The following is an 18,486-nucleotide window of genomic DNA, read 5'->3' as shown; positions in this document are numbered from 1 at the left end:
TACAAAATATACACATATAATTGGGCACTTCACATTGAATTGTTTGGACAAAGCATGCTTCCAAGTCTGACTACACCCGAAACAATATCAACAAGACCCTATGCCTCCTCGAAACAGTAAAAAACGTGGCATAGTTATAGTGGCATAGTTTAGCTATTTATGAACCCAAACTGCTCACACAAGAATCACTGAACATGGAAGTGCTTGAGCCTTCTGTTCACTATGGGAATTGTGGACTGTTTGGTGTGGTAATTGTGGGTTGTTTGCAAAGTTTGACATCATGCCTGCACATTCTGCATGTTTGCACTATGCCAAATTTTGAGACAGATTGGGGAAAGGGTTGTTGCCATTTACTTCTAATTGTCATATTACTAATGGGAGAACATACAACACAATCATGAGATACATCTGATTACACTGTAAAGTTGCAGAAGTGATTAATGTGCAAAAACATGGCTCATAGCATTAGATCATGATTTGAAAGTCTCTCCCATTAACTTGCCAACACATGTGCTTGTTTGTATCAAGGGCAAAGTGACCCAATTCAAATATGGCAAAGCATCCACCACATAGGCCTACACCCTTGTAAACAACAAAACAAAATTAGCCAAAATACTGATTTCATTAAGGCTATATGTGTAATCACTGAAACGAATGTCCCCATTCATGAGTTTCAGGCTTGCTTCTTTGTTCCCAAACAGAACTCTCTCAGTCCTGTCTTTATTTAAAGATTTGTTTTGTTGTTGTATCTAACCATTCACTTTTTCAAAGCTTGGACACAAACTCAATGATTCAGTCATTCAGTGAGAGAGAAAAAGTCGATCTGGGTGTCATCTACATAGATATGGTAAGCCACTTTGTACTCTTAAAAAAGTTGTCCAAGAGGAAGCATGCATAAGTTAAAGAAAAGGGGCCCAAGAATGGATCCCTGCATTTTCAGTACTATGATGTTGATGAAAGCCTGACTGGAGGTTGTCATAGCAGCTGTTGATATTGTAGGAGTTGTTAGTTCAGGAATATTATATGTTGTGCAGGCTGATGTGTGTAATGCATCGTTTCCTAACCTTGGGGTCGGGACCCCATGTGGGGTCACCTGAAATTCAAGTGGGGTCGACTGAGATATTGGGTACCAGTAGGCTACATAAAAATATATACATTAAATAAAAAAAAATATGACAACCCCCCATGATATCCAAAGTAGCTAAGTAACTAATCAGATCCTTCATTACAATCTAGTAGTGCTGTCAAACGATTAAATTTTTTAATCACGATTAATCACTGAATTCCTATAGGTAATCACGATTAATCACATATTTTATTATATGATTAAAATTCTATTATTTTGCATTTCTGAACTTACCAGGAGTACATATTAACAATAAAGTAGGGCTGAAATTATGCTAATTAGCTCAATTACACAAATTGCCCAACATATGCAAATCAGCATCCGGCAGTTTCTGCATGCTGAGAACCCATACTATATATTTCCATCATAAAACTTTGGTGTACTCAACACAACGTTCTGTTCCATTCCATTCGTCAGTGCGTATTGTTTAGTTTCCGGTCTGGCTAGATCGGTGTGGTGTTGTAGTTGTTCTAACGTTACTAGTTGTTTCAACAGCATGTGAAAAAGCTACAAAGTTTGTTACACCAAAATGAACGTAAATCTCTCGATAAAAAAAATTGACGCCGTTAAAATAGGTTTCCGTTAACGCCGTTAATAACGCGTTTAACTGACAGCACTACAATCTAGCTATGTAAATATAAACTTAGACATCCCACATGAGATAATCTTGGGTATATGCTTGATCAACGTTCCAAACAAAGTAGCAAAACAACCAGGCAAGTATGTCAAACAAACAAATGAGCTTGCTAGGACATTTGGATGTTACAGCAGAGATGAGATCGCTCTCTTTCACAACATGTGAGTGATTGGGGTCACTAATGTTTTGTGACATGGAGTCACCTGCCAAAAAATGTTGGGGACCCCTGGTGTAATGTTCTGTGATCTTTGCAATAGACTGTGTTACCTGGGCCAATGTTTGGGTGCCCTTCAAGAGTGTGTGGGTGTGTTTTCGGAGAGTCTGTAAGGGACGTGTGCCTGTTACAAAATGTTGGAGTTATAACATATAAGTTATTCTTGAAAAACAGGTTGTAATGCATGATTGTGGCCAACAACAGCCTCAATTAAGCTAAACATTCACCAGTAAGTGATTCCTTGCATGACTCTTAATAGTGGTAAATGCTACAATATTTAAATAGTTACTGATTTGATTAAAAACAACCTTCTCAAAAACTTTTCAATGAGGAGCTTTAAAGGCTCTATAGTTGTTAGACAAAGGTAGAGAGGAACTTTCTCTTTTTCAGCAGAGATTTGATAACTGCAGTCTTCAGTGATCCTAGGAAAATGCCTAAGGGAGGTAAACCATTTACATTTTTTGCAACAGCTGAAATGTCACACAGCTGAAAATACTTTTAAAGAAGCTTGTGGGCAAAGTATCAATACAGCGATTAGATGGTTAAGATGCTTTATTTTATCAAGGGTCTGGCCATCAATAACAGTAATTTAGGCATATTATTTGGTGATTATTTTAGTTTGTTTGGTGATACAGACTTGATGACTGGGTGGAGTGAATGCTTACACTAGTTTTTATGGGAAAAGAAGCAAATTTGTTGCATTTCTTTAGCTGGTACAAACTCTTTCGGGAATTTGTTAACCCAGGGTTTATGCAGGTTTCCACAAGTTAAATGACATGACTCTGGAGATTATTGTGTAAAATACAAATACTCTTTAGGGGGAGCACAGTAACAAAACTCTGAAACTGCATTGGATTGTTTTAAGACTTTTAAAAACCTTTTTAAGAACATTATGAATTGAATGAAATGTAAAAGTAAATATATGAATTTCCAGGGTCCCATAATTACAAGCAAAGTAAATAAATCCTTACTGCTATAAATTCTATACTGGCTGTAAAGTGTGTATCAGTCATCAGTTCCATATCGATGCTGTTTGTTATATTATTACCAGTACATCTTGATATATCTGTTGAAAGAAAGAACTAAAACTATGCTGCCAAAGTTTTTAAATAACCACTGTAGGAGAAGTATTAAATGAGCATTAACATAATTAAAACCTGCCTAAACATATTTGTGCCTAAAAATATTATTCATTTTCATTACTATTCATTTTCAACCCCGTTGAAATCCTGTAACCTATCCACAGTGGCAGACTGTGCACAAGAGTGCCATTTGGCAAAGGCAATTTTTTATGTTGTTTAAAAAAAGACACGAGGATACACATCTAATATCCCAGGGTAGTTGGCTGCAGACAACTATAAAAACAGCCGTTTAGTTTCCCGTTGGCTCTTTAAACAAAGCTGTCTGTTATCAGACAGACATCTTTGGCAATGCTGCTCCAATCTGGGCTTCACAACACAGCAGTTTGGGAGGGTTATGATAACAGACACAACATAAAAGAAGGTTATGTTCATCCCATATACTTAGCTGTTGGAATTTAAGGCATTTGAAACATAATATGCTCAGACATTTCAACATGCTAACACAGAAACATATACAGTATATTTGCTCAGAATTCTCTGCTGAAACTCTATCTCGAGCCATTCAAACCTCATCTAAAATGCATATGTTGAGGTAGACCAAGGTCTAGTTTGAGCTAGAGGCTGGCCTAGTACATAGTGACTATTTACCAGTTTTCTCACAATTCTCGTTACAAATGAAACTATATTCAGAATTTTTTCTTCATTCTGAGGGTTAAACAAAGGACTACATCATTTTCAAAAGTAGAAATTAGTCATTTCCATTCATTTAGAACAGTGGTACAAGTCAAACAATTGATGTTAAGGAAAGTTTGACGGAATCCACCTCTACTCCATCAAAGGAGCCCTTGAAATGCGTATATGAGAGGATGTTTGAAGAGCACAGACCATTGTCTTTGAAAAATTATTTATGGCTTATTCTCACCGAAACTTCTCAATGTCCTTGGTGCCTAACCACAACTGGGGTGAGTAGTTGTCATTCCCACTGATTTAATACTACCACAAAATGAGAGAGGAGGGTTTGATGAAAATATTGCTAAAAGACATAAAAACGACTTCCCTTCGACCTTGTATGCCTGTCTGAGACTGATTTAAGATGTGATGGCTCATCTATTTTGACAACAGGATGATTTCACAAAGCTTCAGGGCAGCATTATACTCAGCGAGGCAGTAAATATATAAATAAGAATAAAACAAGTTTGGAGCTCTCCGTCACATCAAAGCCTTACCATAAATTGCAGGCCCTAAGTATGTTTAATCTCTCGTGGTCACTCGTATAAGCAGAGCACTAGAGAGTCACTGGTTTGCGGTGTGAGAGTTTTCAGACTTTCTTTTCATTGCCAAACACCGCGCTGCTGCAAAGGCTTGTGTGTCAACCAAACATTACATCTGTATCTGAAAATGTCATTAAAGCGTATCGAAGTATTACAGGAGGCATTTTTCCCCATAGTGCCTTTATCGACATCTGCCTCTCTTTTAGTTTGATAAATGTACAGAAAGAATGTCTTTGCTATTAAGTTATAGGCTATCTTGCAAACTATAAATGTGTTCGATTAGTAGTTTGAGGAGCAGAGGTTGGGTTGGAGACCTTGGGAGGAAATGTCTCAGGGTCTCAGAATGTTTCAGAGTACGCTACAGGGAGCTGTAGCTCCTGCAGCTTCTGCACAAGTTCATCTGCCTGAAGTACCATTCACAAGCTGCACAATTCAACGAAGGAAGCTACAATATTAGGCAGTTTTATTCTCCTGTCTTCCAGGGGTTCTGTACTAGTTTTGTACCACTCATCCTCCATCAACATGGCATTCACAAGAATGAGCTCCTACATCTTCACTGCTATATTTACCATTATGTGGTCCCTTACATACACATACAGTCCTTTTGTCTGCACTGGTAAAAACATTAATTTTATTTTAGCATACAGACTCCCCATGATAACAGTAAAGACTAAATTAAAGCATATTTTCATGGATATAACTTTTAAAGAATGGCAGATTGGTGAACTTGGCCCTGATCTATTCAGTGAATGTCAGGAGAGGACATATAGCCTGGAATGTCTGGGTATCGCAAATTTTATCACCTGTCTCGTGGCTTAACGGCAGCGCGTCGGTGCACTGCGCGCTCGGCCGGAGTTCGCATCCAATCTTTTCTTTTCACCTCTGAGTAAGAGTAGGCCTACGAGACACAACAATAGGTTTTGACCATACATATTTATTTACTCTACATCGAGAGACCAATAGGTACAAGACATCAGTCACAAAACAATTGAATCTACGTGTCACACTAGTTCACCTGCAGGTAGCAAGAAGCAATAGGACAATCTCACATCATAAGAAAATCGAACCTACAACACTTGGATAACAAGTCACCTGCTTTAGCCATGTGACAGAGCGCAGTGCGTCTGTCACTGGCAAAGGCGGCTTTCCCGCCGCAACGGGAACAATGACTTTACAAACATTTGCACAAAGACAGCGCTATTAAATCATGTTGCGATGTTGATTTGTTTGATAACATGTTGTGAATGCCACAGACCTGAGGCGTGTCAGGACGGGGGTTAAGTTAAACTAGAAATTGGTTTAAGGGAAACATACAGGGAATCAAAGCCGCGATATGCGGTATAGAGGTTGAAGCGTATCTATTTATCAGTAATGTAAGCGTTCTCTAAAAGCGCGCATTATAACACCAATGCTTACTAGCTGGGAGATGGAAGTGCTTTGTCCGAGTGTATGTATGATTGTGTGTATGTACTTGCCTGTTCTCGGTGCTTCAGTTGCTTTCCGGCAAACTGGAGTATTGGGCAAGGGACACTTTTCTGCGCATCTTTCGCGCCCAGACGTGGGAGTGCTTATTGGCGCAGGTGGGTTTAGAGTGGTAATATTATTTGGTGCTTAGTGAGGTTTATTATGACATTGTATGGAAATATCATGAACGATTGTTAGTAATGTGTATTGCCTATGCCATGTGTTAACCAAAGGGTGGTGAATTTGAATTAATTGATTTGTTGCTATGCATGGTTTAGTCCAGTGTTTTAAATGGTGTCTGCAGAGCGCAGTCAAAAAAAGGATTCCTTCTCAGGAGTGAGAGGTCCTGTTGAAAGGCCTCTGAGGTAGGCATAGACCCTAGTGGGCATTGTCCCGGTGTTTGTTTTCCTTTTTGTATCAGTGTTTTTTTTGTTTCCTGTTTTGTCTGTTGCATAAACCTGCCGGTAGCTTAATATTAATACTAATAAAAAAAAGGAGATTACATCAACTTGAATTTCATTGCCGGAGTCTCACCATCCGCTTGGACGCATTACTACATTTGGTGGCAGTGGAAAACTACAAGTGTCCTAAGACCAGGCTGAAATGTCAAGGTAAAGATGGCTCCAAAGGCTCACAAGAAAAAAGAAGTTGGGACGGAGGCGAAAAGTGTTGACGACCAGACACAAGGGAAGAGGGGAAGCTCTCCACAATCTACAAACAATGTTCATGCAATTCATGCATCAGCAGAAGCAACAAGAAGAAAGGTATGTTCGAGAGCAAGCACGACAAGAACAAAGATGGAAGAATATGACCCAGCAATTTGCCCTTCTGCAAGGTGAAGTCCAGCGAGAAAGGCAAGAGAGAGGGAGAGGACTCTCCTCGTCGGCGCCAGCGTCCAGAGCCCCAAGTCCAGCACGAGGTATACTGAGTTGGGATGGAGGGCCAGCGACAGGGGGCCAAGCAGCAGTCCCAACAAGAACAACAGCAGCAGCAGCAGCATCAGGTCTGACGGCAGGGCCTACGCCAGCAACAGCAGCACCAGTAGATCTGATGGCAGCGCCTAATCCAACAGCGGCAGCAGCAGATCGGACGGTAACATCTACGCCAGCGGCAGCAGCAGGGTGGAAGGCAGCACCTACCCCAGCAGCAGCAATGGCGGCAACAGCGCAGCCACTCCAGCTGCAACGGCAGGGGTCCGCTGAAGCAGCGGCAACAGCGCAGCCACTCTAGCGGCAACGGGCAAGGGTCCCAGCAGGTGGGTCGGCAACAGCGCAGCAACTCCAGCGGCAATGGCAGGGGTCCAATCATCAGCAGCCAGGGGATCCAGCGGCAATGGAGCAGGGTCGACAATTCACCGGGTGGAAGGGTCCAAAATGCAACGCCTTGCAGAGGACGAGGATATCGAGCACTTTTTTTGGCTACTTTCGAACGTATGGCAGCTATCAGTCAGTGTCCAAGGGCCGAATGGGCATTGAATCTGGTACCGTTGCTCTCGGGAAAAGCAAGAGCAGCATACCTGGCAATGGATATATCAGAATCATGGGATTACGACAAAGTCAAACAAGCCATCTTGGAAAAGTTCGAAATACACCCGGAAACGTACAGGCACCAGTTTCGTAACTCCCCAGTACTGCCGGGTGAATCGCCTAAGGAGCTGTTCACTAGGCTGAGGGAGCTGTTCAACAAGTGGGTGTGCCCTCAGTCACACTCTAAAGAGGAGATTGGAGACATGCTCGTGCTAGAGCAGTTCCTCAGGATGGTCAACAGCGACGCCCGCCTCTGGATCAGGAGAACATAACCCCAGATCGGCCAGAGAAGCTGTGCTTTTAGCAGAGGACTTCATTACAGCCATGGGACAGAGAGCATACCAACTGGGGGTGGGTAAGAGAATCCAATGTTCCACATTCTGTCAGAAAGGAGGGTGGGCAGGAGATTAAATCGGGAACAAAGAGTTCAAGACAAAATGCTGATGATGTTAAATGTTACTTTTGTGGCCAGATAGGACACATTAAGCCTAACTGCCCCAGTAGAAAGCCTAAGCAAACCCATATTTGTTATTACCTCAGCAGAGGGAAGATGGGGACTCGGTGGGGTGGGAATCCATGACCATGGTGAAGGTGAATGGTAAGCAGCTAGAAGCACTGATTGACACGGGCAGCAGCCAGAGTTTGATTAGTGCTAAGTGGCTAGCAAAGGAGAAGGTCCACTCCGAGAAGAATTTGGTCATTCGTTTGTATCCATGGGGATGAGGTAGCTTTACCCCACAGCAGATGTTTATCTGGAAGTCGAGGGAGTGTCTTACCTAGTCACAGTCGGAGTAGCTGACAACTTACCTTATCAGGTGGTGTTGGGAAAGGATATTCCTGGGTTAGCCTCCCTAGTTGAGCCAGAGAAGAGTTGTAACATGGCAATTACACGGGCACAAAGTAAGGCAGGGGTGACGGCTAGGTCATGGGAGTCCTTACCTTTTCCAGTGGGCTCACGTCCAAAATCTAAGAACCTTAGGAGGAAAGAGAAGTTCCAGGGTACTCGACTAGATGAGAGGGATCCACAGCCCAAGATAGGAGCTGATTTCGATCTGGCAATACCAACCGATATCAGACAGTTACAAAGAGAAGACGCCTCAATCAAGTCTTTGTTTAAAGACTTGGTTGAGGATCAGAAGGGTGATGCACTAGGGCCCAAGTACAAACTAGAGCGAGGCATTCTTTATCGGCATGGGGAAGAGGGAGAGCAGTTGGTACTTCCCCAAAGGTCACGTCAGATGGTCATGGAGCTGGGTCACTCAAGTGGGTGGGGTGGGCACCTAGGGCAGAACAAGACCTGGGAGAGGATTGTGGATAGGTTTCACTGGCCCAACATGTATACCGACATAGTGAACTTCTGCAAAACCTGTCCGCAATGTCAGATGACCGCACCCAATAAGAAGAGGGATCGAGCCCCATTAGTATCAATGCCAGTCATAGATGTCCCATTTAGCAGGGTGGCTATGGATATCGTCGGGCCATTAGAGCGTAGTCATAAGGGCAACAGGTACATCTTAGTGATTATGGACTACGCAACAAGATACCCAGAGGGCGCTCCCACTGAGAAATGTGCGGGCTAGACAAGTGGCCAATGCATTCCTTCAGTTAGTGTCGAGGGTGGGCATACCCAAGGAGGTTCTTACAGACCAGGGGACAAATTTTACATCACAGCTGATGAAGCAGGTGTATAACTACCTGGGTATAAAAGGCCTGAAAACAACACCTTACCACCCTCAAACGGACGGCTTAGTGGAGCGTTTTAATAAGACTCTTAAAAGTATGCTCAGGAAATTTGTCGCAGAGACTGGCGCCGATTGGGATGACTGGCTACCCTACCTCCTTTTTTCATATAGGGAGGTTCCTCAGGTTTCCACAGGCTTCTCACCTTTGAACTGCTGTATGGGAGAAAGGTGAGGGGGCCGCTAGATGTTCTCAAGGAAGCTTGGGAGGGTGAACAGCCAGAGCAGAGAATGAACATTTTGTCCTATGTCTTAAAAATGCGAGACCGGATGCAACAACTGACAGAGTTGGTGAAAGAAAATATGCAGGCAGCGCAGGCCAAGCAGAGGAGGTGGTACGACACGGTAGCGACAGACAGGGCTTTTAAACCAGGGCAAAAGGTGTTACTGTTGCTGCCAACCTCGGAGAGCAGCCTGTTAGCCAAGTGGCAGGGGCCTTATGAGGTCCTCAGCCGAGTCGGTAAGGTCACTTACATGATCGCCACCCCCAGCAAAAAGAAAAAGAACCAGACTTTCCACATCAACATGCTCAGGGAATGGCAGGCCAGGGAGCATCCTGTGGGGCAGCAGCTGTTTGCTAGGGCAGTTGCAGAAGAAGAGGAATGGGAAGAACAGTATTTTCCGGTGGCGCAGCCCAAGGAGACAAGGGTTGAGCTGTCACACCTCTCCAAGGCCCAGCAGAGGGAGCTGAGGGCCTGTATTCCGGCAGGAGTGTTCAGTGAGAGCCCAGGCCAGACTAGCCTGGTGGAGCATCAGATTCATGTGAAATCAGCAGGGCCAGTGAGACTCCCATGTTACCGCATGCCAGCTCAACTACTGCCTAAGATCAAGCAGGAGATTGAGGCTATGCGGGAGATGGGTGTCATAGAACCGTCCACTAGCGAATGGTCCAGTCCTATTGTCCTTGTCCCCAAGAAGGATGGAACACTGAGGTTCTGTATGGATTTTAGGAAATTGAACGCAATCTCTTCCTTTGACCCGTATCCAATGCCTAGGGTGGATGACTTGATCGACCGCCTGGGCAATGCGAAGTTCCTGTCAACCCTGGATTTGAGCAAGGGGTACTGGCAGGTGCCATTGGCGGAGGGTTCAAAGCAGTTCACAGCCTTCCGGACACCTTTTGGATTTTACCAGTTCGCTTACATGCCCTTGGCCTACAGGGGGCAGCAGCGACGTTTCAACGTCTCATGGACCAGGTGCTGGAGGGTGCCAGGGACTACGCATCAGCATACATTGATGATGTGGTGATCCACAGCCAGTCCTGGGACCAGCACCTGGTTCATGTGCGAGATGTGATGGGGCGGCTGAAAAGGGCTGGCCTGACGGTCAATCACCGAAAGTGTACCTTAGCCCAGTCAGAGGTGCACTATCTTGGCTATATCATCGGAGGGGGGACAATCAAGCCACAAGTGGGGAAGATCAGTGCTATCCTGGAGACACCTGTGCCAACCACCAAGCGCCAAGTCCGGGCCTTTCTGGGCATGGTGGGGTGGTATAGGCGTTTCATACCACAGTTTTCCAGCAGGGCGGCAGCACTGATTGACCTTACCCGGAAGTCTAGCCCCAATCAGGTGCAGTGGTCAGAGCAATGTGCTAAGGCCTTTGTTGAGCTTGAGTTGTCTAACTAAGAGCCCAATACTGCAGAGTCCAGACTTTTCACAGCCCTTCACGGTGCAGACTGATGCATCGGGGGTGGGGCTAGGGGCCGTCCTGTTGCAGGGAGAGCCCGGTGAACAAAAACCGGTGGTCTTCCTCAGCAGGAAGTTATTTCCCAGAGAACAAAGGTACTCAACTTTTGAAAAGGAGTGTCTGGCGATTAAGTGGGCACTGGACTCATTAAGGTACTATTTGGTTGGAAAGGACTTTACACTGGAGACAGACCATCGGGCCCTCCAGTGGCTCGATCGTATGAAGGACACAAATTCGCGGGTAACTAGGTGGTATCTGTCCCTGCAGCCGTACAGGTTTGTTGTGCAGTACAGGGCTGGCACAGAAAATGTGACTGCGGATTTCCTGTCGAGGGTCGCCGGGGACTAAGACTCTTGAGGGGGGGGGGGTAATGTGACAGAGCCGCAGCGCGCCTGTCACTGGCAAAAGCGGCTTTCCACAAGAACGGAACAATGACTTTACAAACATTTGCACAAAGACAGCTATTAAATCATGTTGCGATGTTGATTTGTTTGATAACATGTTGTGAATGCCACAGACCTGAGGCGTGTCAGGACGGGGTTAAGTTAAACTAGAAATTGGTTTAAGGGAAACATACAGGGAATCAAAGCCGATACATGCGGTATAGAGGTTGAAGCGTATCTATTTATCAGTAATGTAAAGCGTTCTCTAAAAGCCGCATTATAACACCAATGCTTACTAGCTGGGAGATGGAAGTGCTTTGTCCGAAAGTGTATGTATGATTGTGTGTATGTACTTGCCTGTTCTCGGTGCTTCAGTTGCTTTCCCGCAAACTGGAGTATTGGGCAAAGGGACACTTTTCTGCGCGATCTTTCGCTACCAGACGATGGGAGTGCTTATTGGCAGGTGGGTTTAGAGTGGTAATATTATTTGGTGCTTAGTGAGGTTTATTATGACATTGTATGGAAATATCATGAACGATTGTTAGTAATGTGTATTGCCTATGCCATGTGTTAACCAAAGGGTGGTGAATTTGAATTAATTGATTTGTTGCTATGCATGGTTTAGTCCAGTGTTTTAAATGGTGTCTGCAGAGCAGTCAAAAAGGATTCCTTCTCAGGAGTGAGAGGTCCTGTTGAAAGGCCTCTGAGGTAGGCATAGACCCTAGTGGGCATTGTCCGGTGTTTGTTTTCCTTTTGTATCAGTGTTTTTTTGTTTCCTGTTTTGTCTGTTGCATAAACCTGCCGGTAGCTTAATATTAATACTAATAAAAAAAAGGAGATTACATCAACTTGAATTTCATTGCCGGAGTCTCACCATCCGCTTGGACGCATTACTACAAGCCACTACACCATTTATCACTGTGCTGATTTTAAGTGTCCGTGAAGATTAGAATTAGGGCTGTCAAAATGACTGATTAATTTCGATTCATTAATTTGAGAAAAATTAACTGATTAAAAAAAATAACGCAGATTAATCAATTCCGTATGACCTTTGACCCCGAGCCGTTCTAGTCAGTAACCATTAGACTGTAAAATGGAGAGAAGAAAATGTGCTGCCTAGATCATTGATTGGAACATTTACTTTTAAAAAACACCTGATGGTGTTGATAAAAATAAAGTGTTGATTAAAATAAAGTCCTCTGCAATGTCTGCAGCAAGAAATTTGCATATCACTGGAGTTTGTCAACTCTAAAGTCGCACATCAATGCAAAGAAATAGTGTTGACATAGAGGGGAGTGTTAATTTATTTTCATTGTGTCCCCTAGGTTATATCTGTGGCCTGAAATGCCTTGTATGTGGAGAAAAAAAACTTATTCCCAAAGCACTTTTGAATTTATTTCCTCAGCATATTACAGTAGGTCATATAGATTATTATGGCCATTATTTGAACAGTGAAAATAATAATAAAAGAGTTTTTGAACTTTAATGTCACTAATGCTGATTATTTAATGATTAATTTGAGTTTAAATATTTAAAATACTTTCACAGCAAAAATTATATATGCGATTAATTTAGATTAATTAATCACAGAGTATGTAATTAATTCGATTAAATGTTTTAATCGATTGACAGCCCTAATTATAAAACTAGCTTATCAAAAACAAGGCAATACTCAAATTAACATAAATAGCAAGAATGAGTCAAGTAGAGGAGTCAGTGTCTTAATCAAAATAAACAGATCAATCTTTGAGTCACGATTTAAACATCCACTTCGTAATTTTTGGTTAGGCGGTTGTGATTTTTGGTTAGGTGCTCCGGACCCCAACTGGAACTACCAAGGAACGACACAAGTGCGACTGCCCAGGGGCAGTAGTTCAAACGACCAAACTTTGCGTCCTTGTTTGCAATTGAGAGTTCAAACTCCCTTTTCTAGAAACACCAAAGAACGATGGAGCGAACTAACAAGGTTGCTACACAAGTTAGTAAACGACGCTTTCTAGAAATGAGCCCCAGGGTAGTAATGAAATGCAGGATTGTTCACTGTTTTGCCTTCCTATGCAGATCAACACATTACTCACTGTCTTCATTCAAGTACACCCAAGAGATGATAACGCACATATGGGTCACATCTCTGGGTTAATATCCTTTAGACCAGAGTCTTCCTGTGAAACAAAACAAAACAACTGAAGCTGTTGTCTCCCCTTGGGGCACATCATGTAATGTTTGCCAGCCCATCACTTTTCCCCTCAGCACTTGGAAGTGAGGAGTGATGCTGGAAGAGTGCGAGAGAGCCAGGGACCAGTGACAGGGGATTGGGAAGGGAGCAATCTTGTGGTTCTGTGGTCAAGGGCAGAGGCCCAAAAGCAGCTTTGGGACATTCAGAGCTGAAAAGGGTTTACAAAACATCTTTGGAATATTACAGAGGCCTTTTCACAAAATTAATTTGCCAAATTAGAGCAGCGAGAGTCAAGAGGGAAACAGCATGGATAGATGCCAAGTCCTACAAAGCCTGTCCAGGGTTTAGTGTTGTCAGATGGCTGTAAGTGTGAAACTCTGGGGCCAGACAGGTGCTGCACACATTCCCAAATACCCTGGGTTGTACAGGCTAGCTAAGGCAAACACTTAGACTTCATCAGCACCAGAAATATTTAATAAATGGAGACTCGAGACTTGTGAGCACTTATCATCTATGAGGGATCGTGTTGATTAACAGCAGTAAAAAATACACTTCATGACAGCTTCAAGAAAGTCCCTCCATCAACCCCACACATCACAACAGTTAATCCTATGGCCTGGCTAAAAGGTCAGGTCTGTTTCACAAACACAGGCATCACTGAGAATGTCATACTGTGTCTGAAATATCTACAACAATTGTGTTGCCTCATGAAGGCAGAATGATTTTACTGCATACGGGGAGGGTTTATTGACATTAAACATTTAACATTATTGGAAAACTGATGAAATATAAATCAAAATTAAACTCCTGTATTGCAAATGTAACAAATGTAAATCAAATGAAAATCTAAATGTAAAATCAAGAAACAAACAAAAACAAGCTACAAATCCCTGGAACATCTAAATGTAAAATCAAGAAACAAACAAAGAACCAAATCCTGGAACATCTTTCCGTTTGTCAGTTCTGACCATCTACCGTTCGTCCTACCCACTTCACACTTGTGTCTTGCTCTTGTGTGTTTAAATAAAAAAAAAAGCCAAAGATATCATGTTTTACCACTTCCCCCTACACAACACAACCTTCACTGTACACCTACAAAACGTAGCATACATGAGTGGTTTATGAGTTGTCTGAATGTGAGATACAGAAGATAACATTGAAAATCAATATGTCTGACTTCAGTTGAATGCAGTGTGGAGTATGAATTAGTTTGGATGTGAAATACGAAAGATACCCTTAAAGACAGCATGTCTGACCTCAGCAATATAAAGACCGCCTCTGGATGTGGTTTACCTAGAGGCACGAAAACATTCAGCGGATCTTTACCTCAACAACATGCCAGCCGACACCAGGATGCAGAGTTCATTTGAAACAAGATACAGTAAGCATACTTTAGGACTTTTAATAAATGAACATCCAACAGCACCTCAAAATTTAACAACAGTTTTAGAGGGTCTCTAAAGAGCATTTTCAGTGGGTATTATGGCACTGTTTTTTTTTTTTACAGCATCATTCCATTTTCAAAGTACCTGTAGGTATGTTATTGGACTGTGGGTTTTCTAAAGGAATGGGCATGGTTTGTAGGGGGCAATGCACTGGTTGTGTTTAAGGTCTCTTTAAATTATTCATCTCATACTTTGTTGTCTATCCTCAACTGACCGAGCCCTGGGGGAAGTAGCAGTACTGGAACTTGTAATAGCACTTCCTGTTCTGATGGGTAGCAGATTGTCTGGTCAGTGATATCACCTCCCCAGGTGAACACACAATATGTGAAAAATCTTGTGGAATCATTTAAGAGACTAAAAACTAAACACTTTGCATTTGGCATGGCATATGTATAAAGGACATATGCTATTCCCCTAACAACTTTCAGTATATTTTCAGTTGTCAATTTATAATAACTTTGTCTAATTCAGTGGCGGCTAGTGTTGAGGATTATTTTTGAAGGGGACAGGCTGAGTTTTGGGGGGAAAAACAAATGGAAGCTGAAAAAACACAAGACACTGTTAATGTTGGGTAACACTTTACTTGAAGGTATCTACAATAAGAGTTGACATGACACTGTCATAACCCTAACACTAACCCTAACCCTAACTTGTCATGACAAAAACCGAATGACACTAACCCCAACCCTAACTTCTCATGACAAAAACCGAATGACACTTGACAGAAGCGAGTGACAGAAGTGTTATATCATAAACGTTTATGACTTGTTTATAATGTTTATGACACGTTCATGACAGTGTCATGTCACTCTTATGTAGATACCTTCAATTATTATACGGCTCTTCACAATGCTAGTAGAACGCTCCATTGACTTGAATGGGATTTCCCAACGTTCTACGGTAAAATAAATTCATGTAATTACCGCTGCAAACATATAATTACCGCTGTCAATGGCAACGGGTTTTGTGCTTCTGATACAGTACGTCTTTCATATCACTACGCAAGGACTGGAACTTCATTCAAACGCGTAAGTAGATCAGCTGTGTTCTAAAGAATGTTTGATTCAAGTTCAGCAGCGTGTGTTGTTGCGAACTATTTGTTTCTCAGCAAATGCCACGATGAACGGTAACAAATAGGCTAGGCTATGTAGGCTAAAGTCATATCGTGGGGAGTTTATTATTTCGTTTTTGCAAGTAGCCGTATAATAAGCGGGATAATGTATAGGACGCCGGTCATTATGGGAAAATAAGTCCCTTCAGGGCGAAACAAGAGTTCCGGTTCGCCCTGTCGGGACTTATTTTCCCAATAATGACCGGCGTTCTATACATTATCCCTTACGTAACGTGTAACCTAATGTTGCCTAAACCTTGACCAGTGGCATTTCCTGTCACAATTCCTGTCAGCAGCAGGACAAGAAGAGAATCTGTCCCTTGATGAGGTCTGAGAGGACATCAGATGACATGAATGGGCTGCCAAGGCAACTGTTGGAGGTATCTGCTGAGTAGTTACTAAAGCCGCAGGGTCATCTTCTTAGTAGGCCAGATTTCATCAGACAGGGCTATGTAATGGTTAAAGAGGCTTAGGCAAAGTGGTGAGTGCCTTCTGTAAAGATGGACCAAACTTCGGCTCCGGACAAAGTGGTTAGGTGTCGAGTGGAAGGGGGGGCATGGACAAGTAGAGTCCCAGTGAATTTTGTCCTAAATGGATATTCTCTTCGGGCAAAGGGCAAAGTTGGCATATAGATTCCAAGTGTAGTTTTAAGATGATGATTTGTGAACTCCTATAGCTTGCTTGCTTGATGATAATGTCTTATATTAAGTGTAATGAGATTTTGTCTTGAAAAGACAACTTGATAAGATTAAGATTTTTTTGCAGTGTTATTATTGTATTTTCATCACCTACGCCTGTTGGTTGGTTGGCTGCTTGGTTGATTGATTTGTTTTCCACATAACCCACCGCTGTGTCATAGCAATACATTTGCACACTGTACACATCCCAGGGGGAAAAAATCTGCTCCCTTCTCCATGTTTCCCACAAGAAATCCCAATGCTAGAGGGACAACTCCAGCCTCAGAAAGTAAATCCTACTATTGTGTATTCTTTATACCTGTGCAATTAACACAATTGATATCACAAATTAGCTGACCTACCTGGCTGAAAAGTTGAGCTAATTAGGATCAGCTGGTTCACTAAATGGTTGGAACAAATATTTGGCAGGACTTTTACTCTCTGAACCCGGGATGTCCACCTCTGCGGTCAATGCAAAAACCTTCATGAGCAGACACTATTGCCTGTACCATTGCCAGTGAAGTTTTAGGTGCACATAAAATACTATCCAAGACAGAAACATATATGACAAATCATGTATGCTGGAGGGGTTTCAGGGGCTTTGTGGATGCAAGCTATTGCAGAGAAAAGGTTGTTTTAGCAGCTTGTGAAAACAAGACTCCTTAATAGGAACATTAGTTCAAGCCAGAGACACATTAAAATCACTGTCAGGTGTTTATGCCAACATAAGGATGAAGATCAAAAGCAATTAGAGGGAGAATGGAATTATAAACCGATGCTCTAAATTCAAAGCAATTATAGCATTCAAACATCCTACTTGGATCCATGGTGTACACTAAATGTAAATATATATATATAAATTGAAAAACTTTTCTTTTTCTTTGCACTTGTCTTAAATACTAAAAATAAAAATGGTTCTTGACTCACAATATGCTTCGCCATTTTGTTGCAAACCAGTTGACAAAATAAAAAAGGTATACATAAACTCTGAATGCTATTGGTGCATGTCTCCCTTATGTCTCCCATTAAGTCTCCCTATTATAGTATGATATATCGGTATTATTCATCAGGGGACTACGGCACTTACAAAGAGGAGTGAGGAAGCCTGGTGGTGGCTGGTCTTTGCATCTGGGACTTGAAGCTGGTTTCAACAGGTTGTTTTTCCACAGACTCTCTGCGAACCAGCTGCTGCTGCTGCAGTTGCTCGCCACTTGGCTGGATTATCGTAAAGGCTCTTGTGCCTCCAGCACGAATATACACCTGTTCAGGTGCCACCTCCTCACAACGCGCTCCCTGGAAGCCAGAGCGGCACACGCAGGTGTGGGGACGGCTGCAGGAGCCCCGGTTCTGACACGGAGGTTGACAGTCAGCTGTACAAGTCAGATATATAAAGAGGAAGAGAAAGAGAAGTCATCAAGATCAGAAACACTTTTGTGAGTGTGTGTATAGATTGTGTGTGTATAGATTGTGTGTGTATAGATTGTGTGTGTATAGATTGTGTGTGTATAGATTGTGTGTGTATAGATTGGCAACATTTTACATTCAGCAAATTTCAACCAGGTCAGGATTCTTTTTAGATGGTGCAATTGATGAAAACAGAATAACAGAAAAACATATGACATTATAAGAGCTGGGAGGTTGATTCAAGACGCCCCATGCAGGACCATACAGGTTTCCTACCAGGCAAGAATTTCTTTGTGATTAATGTACACCCCATACATTACAAGGAAACAGGAAATTGTTTGGATAACTTCCCAATATTTCAAAAGAATGGACTCAGGACAGTTAAAGCAACACCAAAGAGTTTTGTACCTTAAAATAATGTTTCCAAAATCGTTTCAGTGGTTCATCTACTCGTAACAGGGTGGACAGTACCCATAACACAAACACATACCCTTTAGGGCATTCACATTGCTGGGCATTCACTTTGTGACCCTCAATCGGCT

General features: G+C 42.6%; 1 protein-coding gene across 1 annotated transcript in view; it reads right to left on the bottom strand.

The window, feature by feature from the left end:
* Positions 1–18,486, bottom strand: part of LOC125283987 (latent-transforming growth factor beta-binding protein 2-like) — a 93,648-nt gene that overhangs the window by 61,192 nt on the left and 13,970 nt on the right. Inside the window, exon 3 of the mRNA XM_048227618.1 lies at positions 17,628–17,910. Coding sequence (XP_048083575.1) covers positions 17,628–17,910 — 283 coding nt within the window. The remainder of the gene's footprint in view (positions 1–17,627; positions 17,911–18,486) is intronic.

Source organism: Alosa alosa, chromosome 19, assembly GCF_017589495.1.
Source record: "Alosa alosa isolate M-15738 ecotype Scorff River chromosome 19, AALO_Geno_1.1, whole genome shotgun sequence".
Taxonomy (NCBI): Eukaryota; Metazoa; Chordata; class Actinopteri; order Clupeiformes; family Clupeidae; genus Alosa; species Alosa alosa.
Note: the sequence above shows the minus strand (reverse complement) of the source record. Positions and strands in the feature narration are given on the sequence as shown.